Source organism: Odocoileus virginianus, chromosome 6 (assembly GCF_023699985.2).
Source record: "Odocoileus virginianus isolate 20LAN1187 ecotype Illinois chromosome 6, Ovbor_1.2, whole genome shotgun sequence".
In the NCBI taxonomy this organism is placed as follows: Eukaryota; Metazoa; Chordata; class Mammalia; order Artiodactyla; family Cervidae; genus Odocoileus; species Odocoileus virginianus.
In genome coordinates, this window is record NC_069679.1 from 3593493 (window position 1) to 3610368 (window position 16876).

The following is a 16876-nucleotide window of genomic DNA, read 5'->3' on the forward strand; positions in this document are numbered from 1 at the left end:
TAAAGTTTACCAGGCAGTATACCCAGATTTGTCCAGTTATCTTTGCAAAGTTGATTGAAGAATATTTTTTAAGCCTTTAATTTTTCTTTTACATGAGCAACAGATGTACAAGTTTGGCAGAAATTCATAAAAATCTTTCACAACAAACTCCAGGAATTGCAATACTGTCTTTGGTGCTTTGGGAGCATTTATAAATGGCTTTCAAACATGTCTGTGTTTAAAAATTTCCACTAAAATATCTTCATCAGAAAATTCATCATACATTTATATTACATGCAATAAAACATTTCTGAAGTTTTTCTTCATCTGCTAAAAATTAGAGAAAATGGCTGACAACAAACTTTGACATTGTTCTATCTATTGATTTAGAGCAAGTGCCCAATTTTTGGTGAAAAAGATGAAGACATTCAAATACTGCTTTACTGATTTCTTCTAGCAATGTAAGATCAGAATCTTTTGTTGTTTCTCCCGGCATTCTTTGAAATTTGAATTTTATTTTAAAAAAATGACCATTTTTTTTGACTTTGTTTTTGCATAGTCAATTGCCTTCTCCTTCCAGGTACTGTTCCTTTGATTAGAGTGTGTTATCATAATATTTTATGTAAATAATTTTTCAGTAATTAGTCACTGAAAAGTTACAACTTAGGTAACTATTAAATTATACTATTGATGTAGTATTATATTTTTTCAATTGTTTCATTAGTTTTAACACAATTAGCAATTAGGCTACAGAAAGGCAAAGAATGAGAAATACCTATACCTATATCAGAGCTGAGAGAAAGGGTCTGGATAATACTCTTGATAATTAGAAAATGTGTGTTTTCAAAGGGATTTTCTTCATTTCTTATGGAAGAGGAGATACCAAAGATAAATGAATAGCATGTTGAAGAGTTCCAATACATGACTACTTTTATAAAAATTTACATGTAAATTTGGCACATTTTCAAAACTTACAAGTTAAGAAATTATTTTCAAATCTAACTACAGAATCTTATCATGCTTCACATTCAGCTTTCTTTAATACACATTTATTGAACTTTTCCTAGGTAGCAAATGTGTGTACAGAACAAATGATAAATGACAAACTACCTTTTTTTGAAAAATTTGATTTATTCAACTAAATGCAAATACTTTCAAAAGGTGTATCAAGGAATTATTTCTAAATGACTTTTTTTTTTCTTGCTATACACAGTGGTAAGGGCAATCCCGTCAGCTCTTAAGCTCTTATTTGACCTGCTTTGTCAACTCTTTGTGAAATGGTATCCAGAACGACACAATGTAATGTCAACCTGCATTAATTCTTTCCCAAAGAGAGGTGTTCAGTATTCAAGCTGTGTTTGTCCTGGCACAACCTATTTATTTTTCAGCTTCATCTCAGAAGCTTTACAAGTACCACTTCCTTTGGAAGACTCTGTTCTTTTTTGCAATTTCTCTTCTAAAACAACCTTTGAAAGGACAATAATGATGTCCCATAAAACTGCCTTCAGGGCAGTCATTAAGAAAGTAAATATGTCAAGGAAATGAATAAAAATGTTACACATACCAATATTAAATTTTACTGTTTTCTTCCTAGACACGTTATGAAAAATTTAAAATGATCTCTTATTCAACGAGTATTTTTCAATGAAGTAAATCTATCAATACTGGATTTGTTTTTATGTAAAACATAATTTGTTTTCAGCGAACAAGAACCATATGTAAATGTTTCTAAAATTATATAATGTTTTCTACTTCAGTTGTGTGTTAGCAAACAAATATTTTGCTAATGGAGTTTTATAAACAACAATATAGGATAACAAAAACATTGACTTCAAGTATCTTCATTTGAAACAATGTAAATCATTCATCCTTATTCTATCTTCCTTAGAAAACAAGAGAAAGGTTTTCGTATTCTTAATCTAGGTTTCGATGATTTTGAAATAAATTTTTGGTTTCCCCATTCTCCAGCCAACCAGTTATAATTCTGAGTACAAGCATATTGCAACCCTAATTCATTTGCCTCTTCAGAGTCTTTTCAAATTTTGTCCTTCCCACCTGTTTTTTGAAGCCGGCTTCTGGTTGGTTCTGTCAACACCAAGGGTTCTTGTATGACAACCGCAGGGTAATTTTTGCCCAATAGTTCAACTTCAACTTGTTGTCCCACTTTACTGAGCTCTACAGGAACGTATGCAAAGGCCAGACTCTTCTGGATGCGGTAACTATAGCTCCCGGAGGTCGTGTTGCCCACCACCTGAAAAACAAGGCCCCACCGCCCGCGGCGTCTTGGTCACAGCGAGGATGAGATGGCTGGGCGGCGTCACCGACTCGATGGACTCGGGTGTGGGTGGACTCCGGGAGATGGTGATGGACAGGGAGGCCTGGTGCGCTGTGGTTCATGGGGTCGCAAAGAGTCGGACACGACTGAGCGACTGAACTGAACTGTGCTTCCTCTTTAGATGAAAACTCTCAAAAGATATGTTCGACTTACAAGGCTTTATGATATGCTGTCTGTGAGGGTAACACCAGGAGAAAAACTTCACTTTTTTGAGAAGATTAATGAAAGTTTAAAATTATGAAAAACATTTCTCAGAATATATATCTATTTATTTTACTCAGTTTCATGCCAAGTGATTTGATAGGAAGAATGACACATTTCCATTTTAAACTTTAAAAAAATTCTCTTCCATCAAACTAGCATGGCAATAATAGATAGAAAGGAGAAAAAAAACTAAAAATCCTAAAGCAAACCTAGTCAACTGTTCCTGTTAGCATTTAGAAAATGACCTGTTAGAAGAGCTGAATTAAACTCTGTTAGTATATCAGCAGTCAATGTAAAGTGAATCTTCTATATAAATATCTTTGTTGTTTTGCTTAGTTGCTCAGTCATGTCCGACTCTTTGAGACCCCATGGACTGTAGCCCACCAGCCTCCTCTGTCCATGGGGAACCTCCAGGCAAGAATACCGGCATGGGTTGCAGGCCCTCCTCCAGGGGATCTTCCCAACCCAGGGATCAAACCCAGGTCTCCCTCATTGCAGGTGGATTCTTTACCAGCTGAGCCACCAGGGAAGCCCATATGAATATATAGAGCATTTAACAATTCCTGATAACTGCTAGGCACTTAAATAAATGTTAACTTTATCTTCTTTAGCTCTAGAGGCAAGAAAAAGAATAAAATGCCCAAACAGTGCAATACAGATTTAAATGCCACATATCTTAAAAGTAAGACAACAAAAGCAAAATATGATATATAGCCCAACTCAGAATGGCTTCTCCTGGCTACACAATGCCCCACGAATCCTTACAGCCTCACTGCCTAGCACAGTGGCTGTGTATAGCTGGTGCTTGAAAACATCCATGAGCATGAAGCAGCCTGGTGATGTTTTAGCTGCCTCAGCACAGGGCCCACAATAGGCAACAGTCATGTCACAGCATTCCTAGTCTTTTAGATGCTTACACGTTTACGACATTAAATACAGGCTCCTGTTTCTGCAACCCCAGTTTTTAATTATCTCATTGAAACCCCAAATCAGAAGCTCTCCATATAATTTCTGAACTTATTATGGTGATTTATAAAGTGAATGCATTCATTAGTAAAAGCTTCTCTCTGGTAGATTATTAGCAGCTAAGGTATTTCTGAAATAACACATATGTCTCAAACTGGTTTTTCTGCTCTAGATCAGAGTTCATGATATAAAGCTGGGATTTGGGTCAAGGTAGTTGGAGTTCTAATCATTGCTTTTTTTTTTTTCATTTATTTTATTAGTTGGAGGCTGATTACTTTACAATATTGTAGTGGTTTTTGTCATACATTGACATGAATCAGCCATGGATTTACATGTATTCCCCATCCCGATTCCCCCCTCAACCTCCTTCTCCACCCGATTCCTCTGAGGAAGAAGGCGAGGGTGGGATGTTTCGAGAGAACAGCATCGAAACATGTATATAGTCATTGCTTTTTGAAAGATACTGATAACTTTGGTTTCACTTCCAAGTCTCTAAAACAGAGATCTGTGTTTGGAACTCTAAGAAAGTTAACCTGATTTTCTTGGGCATCTTAAGAAAACAGGAAGAATTCTAAGTAAATCTCTTGGCCAAATTCCCTAACTCACTGGATAAAAAACCCACAATCCCTCTTCAGAGATTGTGTGCCCTATTTCCTCAGGTCTCCCCATCTCTTAAAATCCAGCAGTAATTCATCTGGCAGTTATTTCTGCATTAGTAACTAAAATAGCATGTTTATTTTGTGAATGCTATTCTTAAAATATTTATTGAATGTGTCACTTTCTGTATGATTACTTTTATTTCTCCCTTAATTTCTCTCTAATCCAGGAATTGGTAGCTCAGAGTATTTTAGAACTCTGGTCTTCCCTTTGATCTTATTACTATGTCTCCAGGGAAAGGTTTTCCCTAGCATAAATTTTATATCATTCTACTTTAACATTTTCCAAATTCAATTAAATTCATTGCTTCATTTTGCTCAGTGAATCATGAGAACAACTTGTCTTCACCCTCTGCCTAATAGAGTTTTATATTCTTTGTGAAATCAAATGTCGGCCTTCTTTTTACCAACATAAACAAGCTTCATTTATTTTTAGCCTTGTCTCATTCTTTTCTTAATTATTAGACTTACAGATGCCTGTAACAGACATAGAGAAGAGAACATGGTAAATAGTCTTTGAAAGAGAGAACAAAATTTAAATTGGATGATATATTTATTTGGCTATCCCTGTGTGTTTTAGTTTATTAATAATGAAAGAAAAAGACTTTCTAAACTCTCCCAACTTCCTTATCAAAAAGTTTTTCTTCAAAACTTGCTTCCCAGCAAAGCTGGTTTGTTGGTTTTTTTTTTTAAACTAATTAAAACCCTTCTCATGCATACTCTTGGAGAAGGAAATGGCAACCCACTCCAGTATTCTTGTCTGGAGAATCCCAGAGACAGAAGAGCTGGTGGGCTGCTGTCTATGGGGTCGCACAGAGTCAGACACGACTGGAGCGACTTAGCAGCAGCAGCAGCAGCATGCATACTCTTATGCCTTGATTTTTAAAAATGAAACCTTACTTAAAATCATAATCCATTCCTCCAGCACTGCCATCTCCCAATAAGACTTAACATCTCTCCAAAGTACTCATCACCTTCTGACATGCTATTTATTTTACTTAATGTTCCTTGTTTGTCTCTGCCCCTCCCTACAACATAAGCTCCATGGTGGCAGTGATTGTCTGATTTGTTCACTGCTGCATCCTTAGTACCTAGAATATTGCTGTCACTTGAGTAGACATTCAGATTTGTTGAACAAACAAATTAATGATATTTGCAATGCTAGCAATTAATCCCATTGCTCACATTGCAAATATCTACCTGCAAGAATATAATATCAAATACCAAAGGTAGTATAAGTCCAGATAAAGTCAGGAAATAAAAATCAAAAAAAGATTTCATATCATTCTAGAGTATAAAGTAGGTCAAAGAGGGTCAGCCCCATGATAAAACGATTTAAGCATCAAAGAGCAGACAAGCTGGTATTAGGAAATTTAAGAGAAGTATTTTTAAAATATTTTTGCAAAGTCTTTTTTGAATTTGCTACAATATTGCTTCTGTTTTATGTCTTGCTTTTTTGGCCATGTAGTAAGTGGGATCTTAGCTCCCTGACCAGGGATCAAACCCACGACCCTTGCCTTGGGAGGCAATGTCTTAACCACCAGAAAAGTCCCTGGTTTCAGATTTGCCCAAGATTTCCACCAGCAGGGGAGTCCCTGAGAAATATTATTAATAACTAAAATTGCAATTGGATTGGCAGCTCTATAAACAGAAGGCAGGTAATGGAAAGATGAAAAAGATGAAAAATATAACAAGGTAATTCAGCACACAGAGAGGGCAAAGGAAATAAAATTTTAAAATAGAACTTGGGTTCCCAGGGTTTTTCTTTTCCCCCCAGATTTGTTGTGCTATCATTAACATATAACATTGTATAAGTTTAAGGTACAGGATTCCAGTTTTTTTAACTTGGGTATGGTCCCATTTAAGATGACTAGAAATCTGTCAATGGATCATGGTCAGTGGTAGGGTTGCATACAGAGTGTTACAACATAATCTGTCCTTCATTCCATGGTCAAGTGAAACAGCCAGAAGAAGGATGGGTGTGGACCATTATCAGAAGACCAAGAAAGTTGAATGACAATAGAGTGAAAAATGTAGAACAAATTCAAAGATGGGGTGGGGGGAACAAACTCAAAGGTGGGGGACGAAATATAGTGACAAGGGAAAAATTAGTTAGAGGCAGAAAGAACTTTAGACATTATCACACTCAGTGGCTTCATTTTACAGATAAGAACACCAAGACACAGAGGCTCATGCAGTTAGCTAATGGCAGAGAGATTTTCAGTGGAAATCATGGGCAAGTCTGAAGCCAGAAAAGGAACATATTAAGAAAAGAGGACTGAACCAGGGATCTGGAACAGAAAGACGAAGTGGAGACTGGGCGTTAAGAGTAAGTATGGTACAAACTGAAGAGCAAACTCAACACAGTTGAAGCTGAGGCATTTGAGATAAAGCTTCAGATCTCAGAAAAGATCTATTGGTTTCATAGTATCAACTATGACATCCACCTGTTACTGAGCAGTGCAAGAACTGTGGGTATACAATGAAGTGCTTGGGAGAACACAGGGGCCAAAAGAGACAGAGAAAGGAGAAAATGGGGAAACTCAACATGGCTTAGAAGAGAGGATAAGCAATTTTAAGTCCAACTGTACCTAGGTCAGAAGTCAACTCTGCCAACCACATGTCATAGTGTGTGACCTCAAGCAAGTTGCTTAATCTCTCTGAATCCCAAAGCCTCATCTTTAAATGGAAACAATCACACATATCTGAGAGGAGAGTTATAAAAGTAAATGGGATAAAATGAAAAATATCCAGCACAAGTAGGAAATCGATACATGTTAGCTCCATGTCAAAGTGACCCCTTAGCCCAGATGCCATTTCCTTAATAAACTGAAAGCTAAGATTTGATCCCACTGGCTCTCCCCACCACCAGTGCTTTTTGTCACTGAACTGATGGGGAAATGGAAACAAGTATTAAGTAGGCTGCAATGCATGAGAAAACACTTTAGCACAGAATTTCTGAATCTGTGAGTGTTGGCCAAGCAGACCCTGCTCAATACAGAACAGCTACTAGATGAGCCTTAAAGGCCCTTTCGTTGCCACACAGTCCCTGCCTGATAACCCCTATCTAGTTGTTGTTTTTTGTCGTTGTTGTTTGTTGTTTAGTCACCAAGATGTGTCTAACTCATTGTGACCCCATGGACTGTAGCCCACCAGGCTCCTCTGTCCATGGGATTTCCCAGACAAGAATACTGGCGTGGATTGCTATTTCCTTCTCCAGGGGATCTTCCTGACCTAGGGATCGAACCACATCTTCTACATTGCAAGCAGATTCTTTACACTGTCTGGCAACACCATGTAAAACACAGCAAAATGCTGAGCCAAAATGGGTTTTATAAATAGTAATAAAAGAGGGAGGAAGTGAAGTTCTGTTGATAAGTTATCTAGCTCTAGCTTTACCAAGAGAAAGAATGAAATGTAGCATCCCAAAGGGAGAAGAAGGTGATCTAACTCCTGAAGAACTGAAAGATTTCCACTTTACTTTCTAAGGTTCTACCCTCCCTGGTCATAAAATTTTTAATTTGATTTTTTTTTTTCTGTTAATGTGCTGAGGTCAGAATTGCCTCCTTCTGAAAGATTCCAGAGAAGCTAAGTCAGAACACCAAGTTCGTTATAAAATCTTACTCTTGTATTCACTGATACGGATGTGGCAAGTCAATAGGTCATTTTACCTCCTAAGCTTCTAAATCGTACCTTCCTCATTGTCCAGTGTATTCAAGTCTTGCAGTTTATCGTCTTTCATTAAAACATATAGAACATGATGTTTTCCAAAATGAGCAACATTTCACACTTTACTTTCGTTGAGTAATTTCTGTCTCTTGACTGTCAGTTCAGAATCCAAAAGAGTGTCATCTCAACAACAGATAGATACCTAGCAAAAAAACTGCAAACAGAAGCACAGACAAGGAGTTTCTGCTGCAGAAACACTGTGGTGGCCCCTCACTATGGGCCTTCAGCACTCACCTTGCCATCATACCAGATGCTTTCATTTCCCTCTGGATCAACATCGTCCGTTGCCAAGGTGAGGCAGACCAGTCTCCGTTTCAGCCCCTTGGCTTTAATCTGTTTCAGTGCCTGCTTTCCTATGAAGTCTGCTGGCTGCAGGAATCCAAGATAATGATGATGAATGAATGCTCAGACACTGTGACAAGGTTAGAGATGCAAGCATTTAAATTTGTCTTTGCTATTTTCTCGCCAATTACACATTAAATAAAAATACAGATTGGATCAAACGTCTAGACAAATATTTCTTAGTCTTCGGATGACAGCATCGGCCATGTATTCCTTCAGAATAGGTGAGACTTAAGGGTAATAACTTCTGATAATTGCACCAGAACTACCTAGGCAGAAACAGACAAGGCCTGATACTGTGATGGTGGGTTATGAAAGGTACCCTTGCACCTGATGGTTCCGGACAGTGGGACTGGTGGGCAGTGTACAAAAGTGTGGCTCAGTTTCTATCCAAAATAAGCCTTTCCTAAGAAGGAAATACACTTTTTTGAAATAAGATGCTAAAGCAACTCCAAAATGCCTACTTTTCCCCTTTCTTCAGAATAAAGGTTCCTGGAATGTATTAATCCACTGGGTTGCATTGCCAATTCACCCAGGAAACATATTGAGCTCATACTGTGAGAGGCATCACACTGATGTGGGCTACAAAATTAGTCAGATACAGACATTCTGATTAAAGAGTTTATTCTCTAATGCTGTGCTTTTCAACCTCCCCCCACCTCCTTTCCCACAACACATGACAGATGACAGTCTCATTCCCAGTGCAGTCCCCCGGGCACACTCAGGGCTCTTCCCAATGCAGTGCAAGCAAGTGAGAGTGACCATGTGATAGGGATGACCTTGAGTCCACTCTTACGCATTACGAAAAGTAGGAATCATGCAAACTTCAGGAGTTTCATATTTATTAGTAACCAACCGTACAAACAGGTGAGCCATGACTCCTCAGCAGAGACACTTAGCTAGTAAAGGAGACACCGCTCTATGCAACAAAATGCCAAGGACACGGGACAGACATGAGAAACTGGTCAGAGGCTAAGACACTGAGTGCAGAGGGAGAAGGCTGACCCAGGCGAGGCGCCACGGTGAGGCTCCGACATACATGTGTCCATCTCTTATCTTAAGGGGAAAAAGAAGTTGTGATATTCAAGTCACATCTCTGATGACTTCGATTTATAATGTGGAAGACAAAATTCTCAAAACAGTTCTCCTAGACTAACTACTCTGAAAGAAAAGGAAGAAAACGATAATTTTTATTTGTTTCCTGATCAAAGAAGAAAGTAAATGCTCTTTCATGCCAAACATGTCCTCCACTGCCAACATTTGGGATTTATGCAGCTCTTTCTGCACACAGAGCAGTAAGGACTGGGTATAATGAGCCCCTTCACCTCTCAGCTTCCCCTGTGGCTCCGCTGGTAAAGAATCTGCCCGCAATGCAGGAGACCTGGGCTCATCCCTGGGTTGGGAAGATCCCCTGGAGAAGGGAAAGGCTACCAGTATTCTGGCCTGGAGAATCCCATGCACTGTGTAGTCCATGGGGTCGCAAAGAGTCGGTCACAACTGAGCGATTTTCACTTTCGCTTCACCTCTCAGTGAAGCAGCAGGGGCGATCCTCAGGTCCCTTTACCGGAGAGTCTGCCCAGCTCACTCCTCTACCGACTTGGAACTTCTTAGGACAAGCCCACGATGCAGTGTGATTTCTACGGATAGCGCAACTTTAACTTGCTGACGACACAGGAAGCTAAAGAAAGCTCCCACTGGCCAAGGTTAAAAGAATCATACAACTGAAGTCTAATTCTGTCCCCTCCACTGTAATCCAGATACTGAGGACCAACTACAAGCTTTATTATGACGCCAGCTAAAAAATTCAAAGAAGACTGGATCCCATGTTATTTAAGTTGGGACAACTGGGGTTAAACAAAGCAAGAAAACACAGGAAGAGCTTGGTTCATTTGAACACTATGTAGGATAAATTCATAACACACATCAAAACAAACCAAGTTCATTAGAGTTAGAATGTTTGTCTACACACAGAAAGAACTCTATAACAGGTTTTTAAAATTTTTTGTTATCTTTTTAAAAAGAAGACTTGCTATCGTGGATATACGATGACAAGGGGTGCTTTTTAGAGTTACTGTCTATATAGGAAGATAACGACCGCAATGTGGAGGAGCACAAGATGCTGAGTGGCCCTGCACTGAACAGTGTGATTTTGGAGCTGGGAACCCTGAGTAGAATCGTCAGCTCCTGTCATGGAATCTGAGTCTTTGCTGTTATGCGATTCACTTAGACCTTGAAGGTTTGGGGTCCTCCTGAGTCCCTATTAAAGAATTTTCTTTCAACTGTTTACTCAACTGTGGTCTTGCCCCTGCTGGGTATCAGATACGGGACACGGGGCATTCAGAGCAAAAACCACAAGGTCTTGCAGCCTCCAGGAGGCCCCTCAGGAGATATGACCTCTTCCCCTCCACATTACAACACGCTCAGCGCTGAAATGATTTCGTCTGCTTAGTGTTTTAACATATCAGCAGAAAAAAAGAATAGTCTGAGATCACTGGAAACATGGTAAAATATGACATGTACAAATAAAGTTATACCAATTTGAAATGTGATTCAATGTCACTTCTGCTTGTTCTATGAGTGTTAAAATCACAGTGTTTTGAAAATTTAAAACAAACAAAAAAATAACATCTACTGCATGTCTAAGGCCAACAGACAGATGCTATGATAGAGGTATGTACAGTGGGAACTCAAGAGTGAGTATGATTAGCTCTTTCTGGGGTAGGAGAGGGGGGCGGGGCAGCCTTCTGTCATACAGTTTTGTAAAGGAAGAAGCTTGAACTGGGTTTGAAAGATGGGGTTTCATGATAACTATTGTCTGAATAACCTTCTCCAAAGCCCTTGCACTTATAAGTCGATCTTCCCAACATTCAGAGGTGAGTTTGGGGTCTAAAAGAAGTTTGAGTTAACTTAGACAAAGACACTGAACCAAGATCTCAGGAGTCCCAGCGCCATTCTTTTCACCTACTTTGAGCTGCCTTCCCTGAGCTCTTTAAGCCAGTATCTGCCACATCTTCAGAGGAGCTGCGGTGAAAGCTGGCCATGACCAAAATTTCCAAGAATGGGGACTTTAAGGGGTGCTGGCGGGTGAGGGGAATAATGTGTGCTGGAAGGGAAGCCCAACTCCACCAAATTCACAATTTTACCTAAGTCTAAGCAGGAGAAGGAAGTGGCAACCCACTCCAGTATTCTTGTCTAGGAAATCCCATGGACACAGTCTGAGCCTCGTGGGCTGCAGTCCACGGGGTCCCAAAGAGTTGGACACAACTTAGCGACCACACACAAGTAGTAATGTAAAGGATCCATTAATCACAAGAAATAGGAAAGGGGGAAACCCCAGAAAACTTCTTTTAAAAGAGAAAAATTAAAGTAACAAATTCATAACAGATAAGTAATATTAATAATATTTATAATTTATTAGGCATTTGCTATGTGCCAGACACTGTGCCTAGGGCTTCACAATAATAAGCTCATATAATCCTCACAAACTTTCTATAAGACAGATGATTTTACGCCCAGTTTATGAAGAGAAGGCCTAGCAAAGTTAAGGGTCTTTCACAAGACTCAGCTTTAGATTTTTAACCATACGAATTTTTTAAATGACTGTGCCTAGAGTCTATCATTGGCCTGCATAGCTAAGGAATGTTTCCTTTAAATTACTTTGAAAGATAAATATATGGTATCACATATATGTTGAATCTAAAAAAAATGATATGAATGAACTTATTTACAAAACAGAGACTCACAGACATAGAAAACAAGTGTATGATTACCAAAGGGGGAAAGGGGAGGGATAAATGAGGAATTTGGGACTAACATATATACATTACTACATATAAAACAGATAACCAGCAAGGACCGATTGTACAGCGCAGGAAAGTCTACTCAATATTCTGTAACAACCTACGTGAGAAAAGACCTGAAAAAAATATATATAACTGAATCATTTTGCTGTAATACAACATTGCAAATGAGTTATATTTCAATACGAAATAAATCAATTAATTAAAAATATTATCTCTGGTACCCTGAACTTATTTTGAATGACATTCACTACAAACTAATATTTTTATACTATATGAAAGAATTTGAAAATGCCCTAGAAGTTAATATTAATGAAATTTAACCTCTATGCCTATGTATCCCTGAATTAAGAAATGATCTTGTCAGCAATATCGTCCTCAGACATGAATGAAAACTAATACTCAAACAATAAAAATGTAAGGAACACATACTTAAAAAACACAGGTAACAGATAACACTTGTCCTGTGAGACAATTGTTGCTTCCTAAGCTAACCTGTGAAAGTGAAAGTTGCTCAGTCATGTCTAACTTTTTGTGACCCCATGGAGTGTACAGTCCATGGGATTCTCCAGGCCAGAATACTGGAGTGGTAGTCAATCCTTTCTCCAGGGTATCGTACTGACCAGGAATCAAACTGGGGTCTCCTGAATTGCAAGGAGATTCTTTGCTAACTGAGCTATCAGAGAAGCCATAGCAAGGAGAGATAGAAAGCCTTCCTCAGTGATCAGTGCAAAGAAATAGAGGAAAACAAAAGAATGGGAAAGACTAGAGAGCTCTTCAAGAAAATTAGAGATGCCATGGGAACAATTCACGCAAAGTTGGGCACAATAAAGGACAGAAATGCTATGGACCTAACAGAAGCAGAAGATATTAAGAGGAGGGCAAGAATACACAGAATAACTATACAAAAAAGATCTTCATGATCCAGATAATCACAATGCTGTGATCACTCAACTAGAGCCAGATATCCTGGAATGTGAAGTCAATTGGACCTTAAGAAGCACCTCTATGAACAAAGCTAGTGGAGGTGATGGAATTCCAGCGGAGCTATTTCAAATCCTCGAAGATGATGCTGTGAAAGTGCTGCACTCAATATGCCACCAAATTTGGAAAACTCAGCAGTGGCCACAGGACTTGAAAAGGTCAGTTTTCATTCCAGTCCCAAAGAAGGGCAATGCCAAAGAATGCTCAAACTAATGCACGATTGCACTCATTTCACACGTTAGTAAAGTAATACTCAAAATTCTCCAAGCCAGGCTTCAACAGTACGTGAACCATGAACTTCCAGATGTTCAAGCTGGTTTTAGAAAAGGCAGAGGAACCAGAGATCAAATTGACAACATCCACTGGATCATCAAAAAAGCAAGAGAGTTCCAGAAAAACATCTACTTCTGTTTTATTGACTACACCAAAGCCTTTGAGTGTGTGGATCAAAACAATCTGTGGAAAATTCTTCAAGAGGTGGGAAAACCAGGCCACCTGACCTGTCTCCTGAGAAATCTGTATGTGAGTCAGACAGCAACTGTTAGAACTGGACAGGGAACAACCAGCTGGTTTCAAATTGGGAAAGGAGTATGTCCAGGCTGTATACTGTCACCCTGCTTATTTAACTTATATGCAGAGTACATCATCTGAAATGCCAGACTGGATGAAGCACAAACTGGAATCAAGACTGCCAGGAGAAATACCAATAACCGCAGATACACAAATGACACCACCCTTATGGCAGAAAGTGAAGAAGAATTAAAAAGCCTCCTGATGAAAGTTGGCTTAAAAAACAACATTCAGAAAACTAAGATCATGGCATCCGGTCCCATCACTCATGGCAAATAGATGAGGAAACAATGGAAACAATGGCAGATTTTATTTTCTTGGGCTCCAAAATCACTGCAGATGGTGACTGTAGCCATGAAATTAAATGATGCTTGCTCCTTGGAAGAAAAGCTATGACCAACCTACACAGCATATTAAAAAGCAGAGATATTACTTTGCCAACAAAGGTCCATCTAGTCAAAGCTATGGTTTTTCCAGTGGTCATGCATGGATGTGAGAGTTGGACCATAAAGAAAGCTGAGCGTCAATGAACTGATGCTTTTGAACTGTGGTGCTGGAGAAGACTCTTGAGAGTCCCTTGGACTGCAAGGAGACCCAACCAGTCAATCCTACAGGAGCTCAGTCCTGAATATTCATTGGAATGACTGATGCTGAAGTTGAAACTCCAATACTTTGGCCACCTGATGTGAAGAACTGATTCATTGGAAAAGATCCTGATGCTGGGAAAGATTGAAGGCAGGAGGAGAAGGGGACAACAGAGGATGAGCTGGTTGGACGGCATCACTGACTCAATGGACATGAGTTTGAGTTAACTACGGGAGTTGAGGATGGACAGGGAAGCCTGGCGTGCTGCAGTCCATAGGGTCACATAGAGTTGGACACGACTGAGCGACTGAACTGAAGCTAACCTTGGCCTTGACTTGGGAAGATTTAAAGTGGGGTGATAGCAGTTCATTCTCATTTTACTTGCCTTTCCTCCCAAGTTTATAGGCTTTATTATATAGTTATTCATTACAAATGAGAGAGGAAAATGTGACTGAAGGTAAGTGCTGGGGTTAAAATTGGTATCTTCAGGATGACCTGAGAACAGAACTATATTTCTTATGAGTCACTACCAAATTAACTATATAAATAGCTGTTAAAGTCTTTGAGAAACACTTCTGGGGCACTGAAATTATACCTTGAAATAGTTTGGGATTATATTGTTACTCTATTAATTTTTAAAAAGCAATAAGAGTCATTAATGCAGTCACCTGTGATATATCCTAAATATAACATCCACACAGATGAAAACATTAAGTGGATTTTAAGTGAAATGTAATTAATCATCTCTTTTTAGCTTTATTAAAAGCACACATATTACCAAAAAGCACATGGAAATGAAATCAATTAAACCAGTATATTTTGGGCTGGGATTCTAAGAACAGTGGAGAGTTTTCACATAGGTAGCTAAAGTGAACTTGAAAAGAGCAGTGGAAGGAAGTTTCTGAGATGAAGTCAGGGTAGTGGGCTCTTACAGGCTGGGAAAGAAACGTTAAAAATCTTCTTTTGGATCTTTTCCATTTTATATATTTGGAGTCAAAACCCACCAGAAAATTCAAAGCAGTCATCAGTGTGATCGAACTTTTGGCCAAAATCCTTTAAAAAGTTTCCAAAAGCATAAGAGAGTCAGTGTAACACACTGGGTTTCCAGACAGTCCCCTCGGAAGCCAGGTACAGTACTGGTGGGGATCACACCCCAGCGTTTAGAGACACGGGGAGAGTGGCAGAGAGCCCGCTCGTCACACCTACCGCCAGGCACAGAGCAGAGACGGGAACCAGGCGGACAGACTGCTGCCACGGCCCCTTAACCCATTCCTGAAACACTCCTACTTAGAATGAGGCCAGGAATCTGCATTAAAACAGTTCTCATGGGACTCCCTTTGGAAAGCACATTGCCATGACTAAACTAGTTCAGTTCAGTTCAGTCACTCAGTCGTGTCTGACTCTTTGCGACCCCATGGACTGCAGCACACCAGGCTTCCCTGTCCATCACCAACTCGCGGAGCTTACTCAAACTCATGTCCATTGAGTCGGTGATGCCATCCAACCACTCATCCTCTGTCACCCCCTTCTCCTCCTGCATTCAATCTTTCCCAGCATTAGGGTCTTTCCAACAAGTCAGTTCTTCACATCAGGTGGCCAAAGTATTGGAGTTTCAGCTTCAATATCAGTCCTTCCAATGAATATTCAGAACTGATTTCCTTCAGGATGGACTGGTTGGATCTCCTTGCAGTCCAAGGGACTCTCAAGAGTCTTCTCCAACACCACAGTTCAAAAGCATCAATTCTTCAGCACTCAGTTGTCTTTATAGTCCAACTCTCACATCCATACATGACTACTGGAAAAACCATAGCCTTGACTAGACAGACCTTTGTTGGCTAAGCTGGTCATAACTTTTCTTCCAAGGAGAAAGCGTCTTTTAATTTCATGGCTGCAATCACCATCAGCAGTGATTTTGGAGCCCCTAAAAATAAAGTCTCCCACTGTTTCACTGTTTCTCCATCTATTTGCCATGAAGTGATGGGACCAGATGCCATGATCTTAGTTTTCTGAATGTTGAGCTTTAAACGAACTTTTTCACTCTCCTCTTTCACATTCATCAAGAAGCTCTTTAGTTCTTTGCTTTCTGCCATAAAGGTGGTGTCATCTGCATATCTGAGGTTATTGATATTTCTCCCGGCAATCTTGATTCCTGCTTACGCTTCATCCAGCCCAGCGTTTCTCATGATGTACTCTGCATATAAGTTAAATAAGCAGGGTGACAACATACAGCCTTGATGTACTCCTTTCCCAATTTGGAACCAGTCTGTTGTTTCATGTCCAGTTCTAACTGTTGCTTCCTGACCTGCATAAAGATTTCTCAGGAAGCAGGTCAGGTGGCCTGGTTTTCCCACCTCTTGAAGAATTTTCCATAGTTTGCTGTGATACACACAAAGGTTTTGGCATAGTCATTAAAGCAGAAATAGATGTTTTTCTTGAACTCTCTTGCTTTTTTGATGATCCAGTGGATGTGGCAATTTGATCTCTGATTCCTCTGCCTTTTCTAAAACCGGCTTGAACACCTGGAAGTTCACGGTTCATATACTGTTGAAGCCTGGCTTGGAGAATTTTGAGTATTACTTTACTAACGTGTGAGATGAGAGAAATTGTGCATTAGTTTGAGCATTCTTTGGCATTGCCTTTCTTTGGGATTGGAATGAAAGTGACCTTTCGAGTCCTGTGGCCACTGCTGAGTTTTCCAAATTTGCTGGCATATTGAGTGCAGCACT

General features: G+C 39.5%; 1 protein-coding gene across 5 annotated transcripts in view; it reads right to left on the minus strand.

Annotated features, from left to right (window-relative positions):
- Window positions 1–54: 54 nt before the first annotated feature.
- The window catches only part of DMGDH (dimethylglycine dehydrogenase), a 74348-nt gene continuing 57526 nt past the window's right edge, over window positions 55–16876 (minus strand). For 4 of the 5 annotated variants that reach the window (XM_070468593.1, XM_070468591.1, XM_070468595.1 and 1 more), the window contains 2 exons: window positions 8104–8238; window positions 55–2230 (listed from right to left, as the gene is read on the minus strand). In XM_070468593.1, coding sequence (XP_070324694.1) covers window positions 2015–2230; window positions 8104–8238 — 351 coding nt within the window. In that variant the 3' untranslated portion in view covers window positions 55–2014. Of the gene's footprint in view, window positions 2231–8103; window positions 8239–16876 lie in introns of those variants that run through there. The other variant, XM_070468592.1, reaches the window with a different exon arrangement.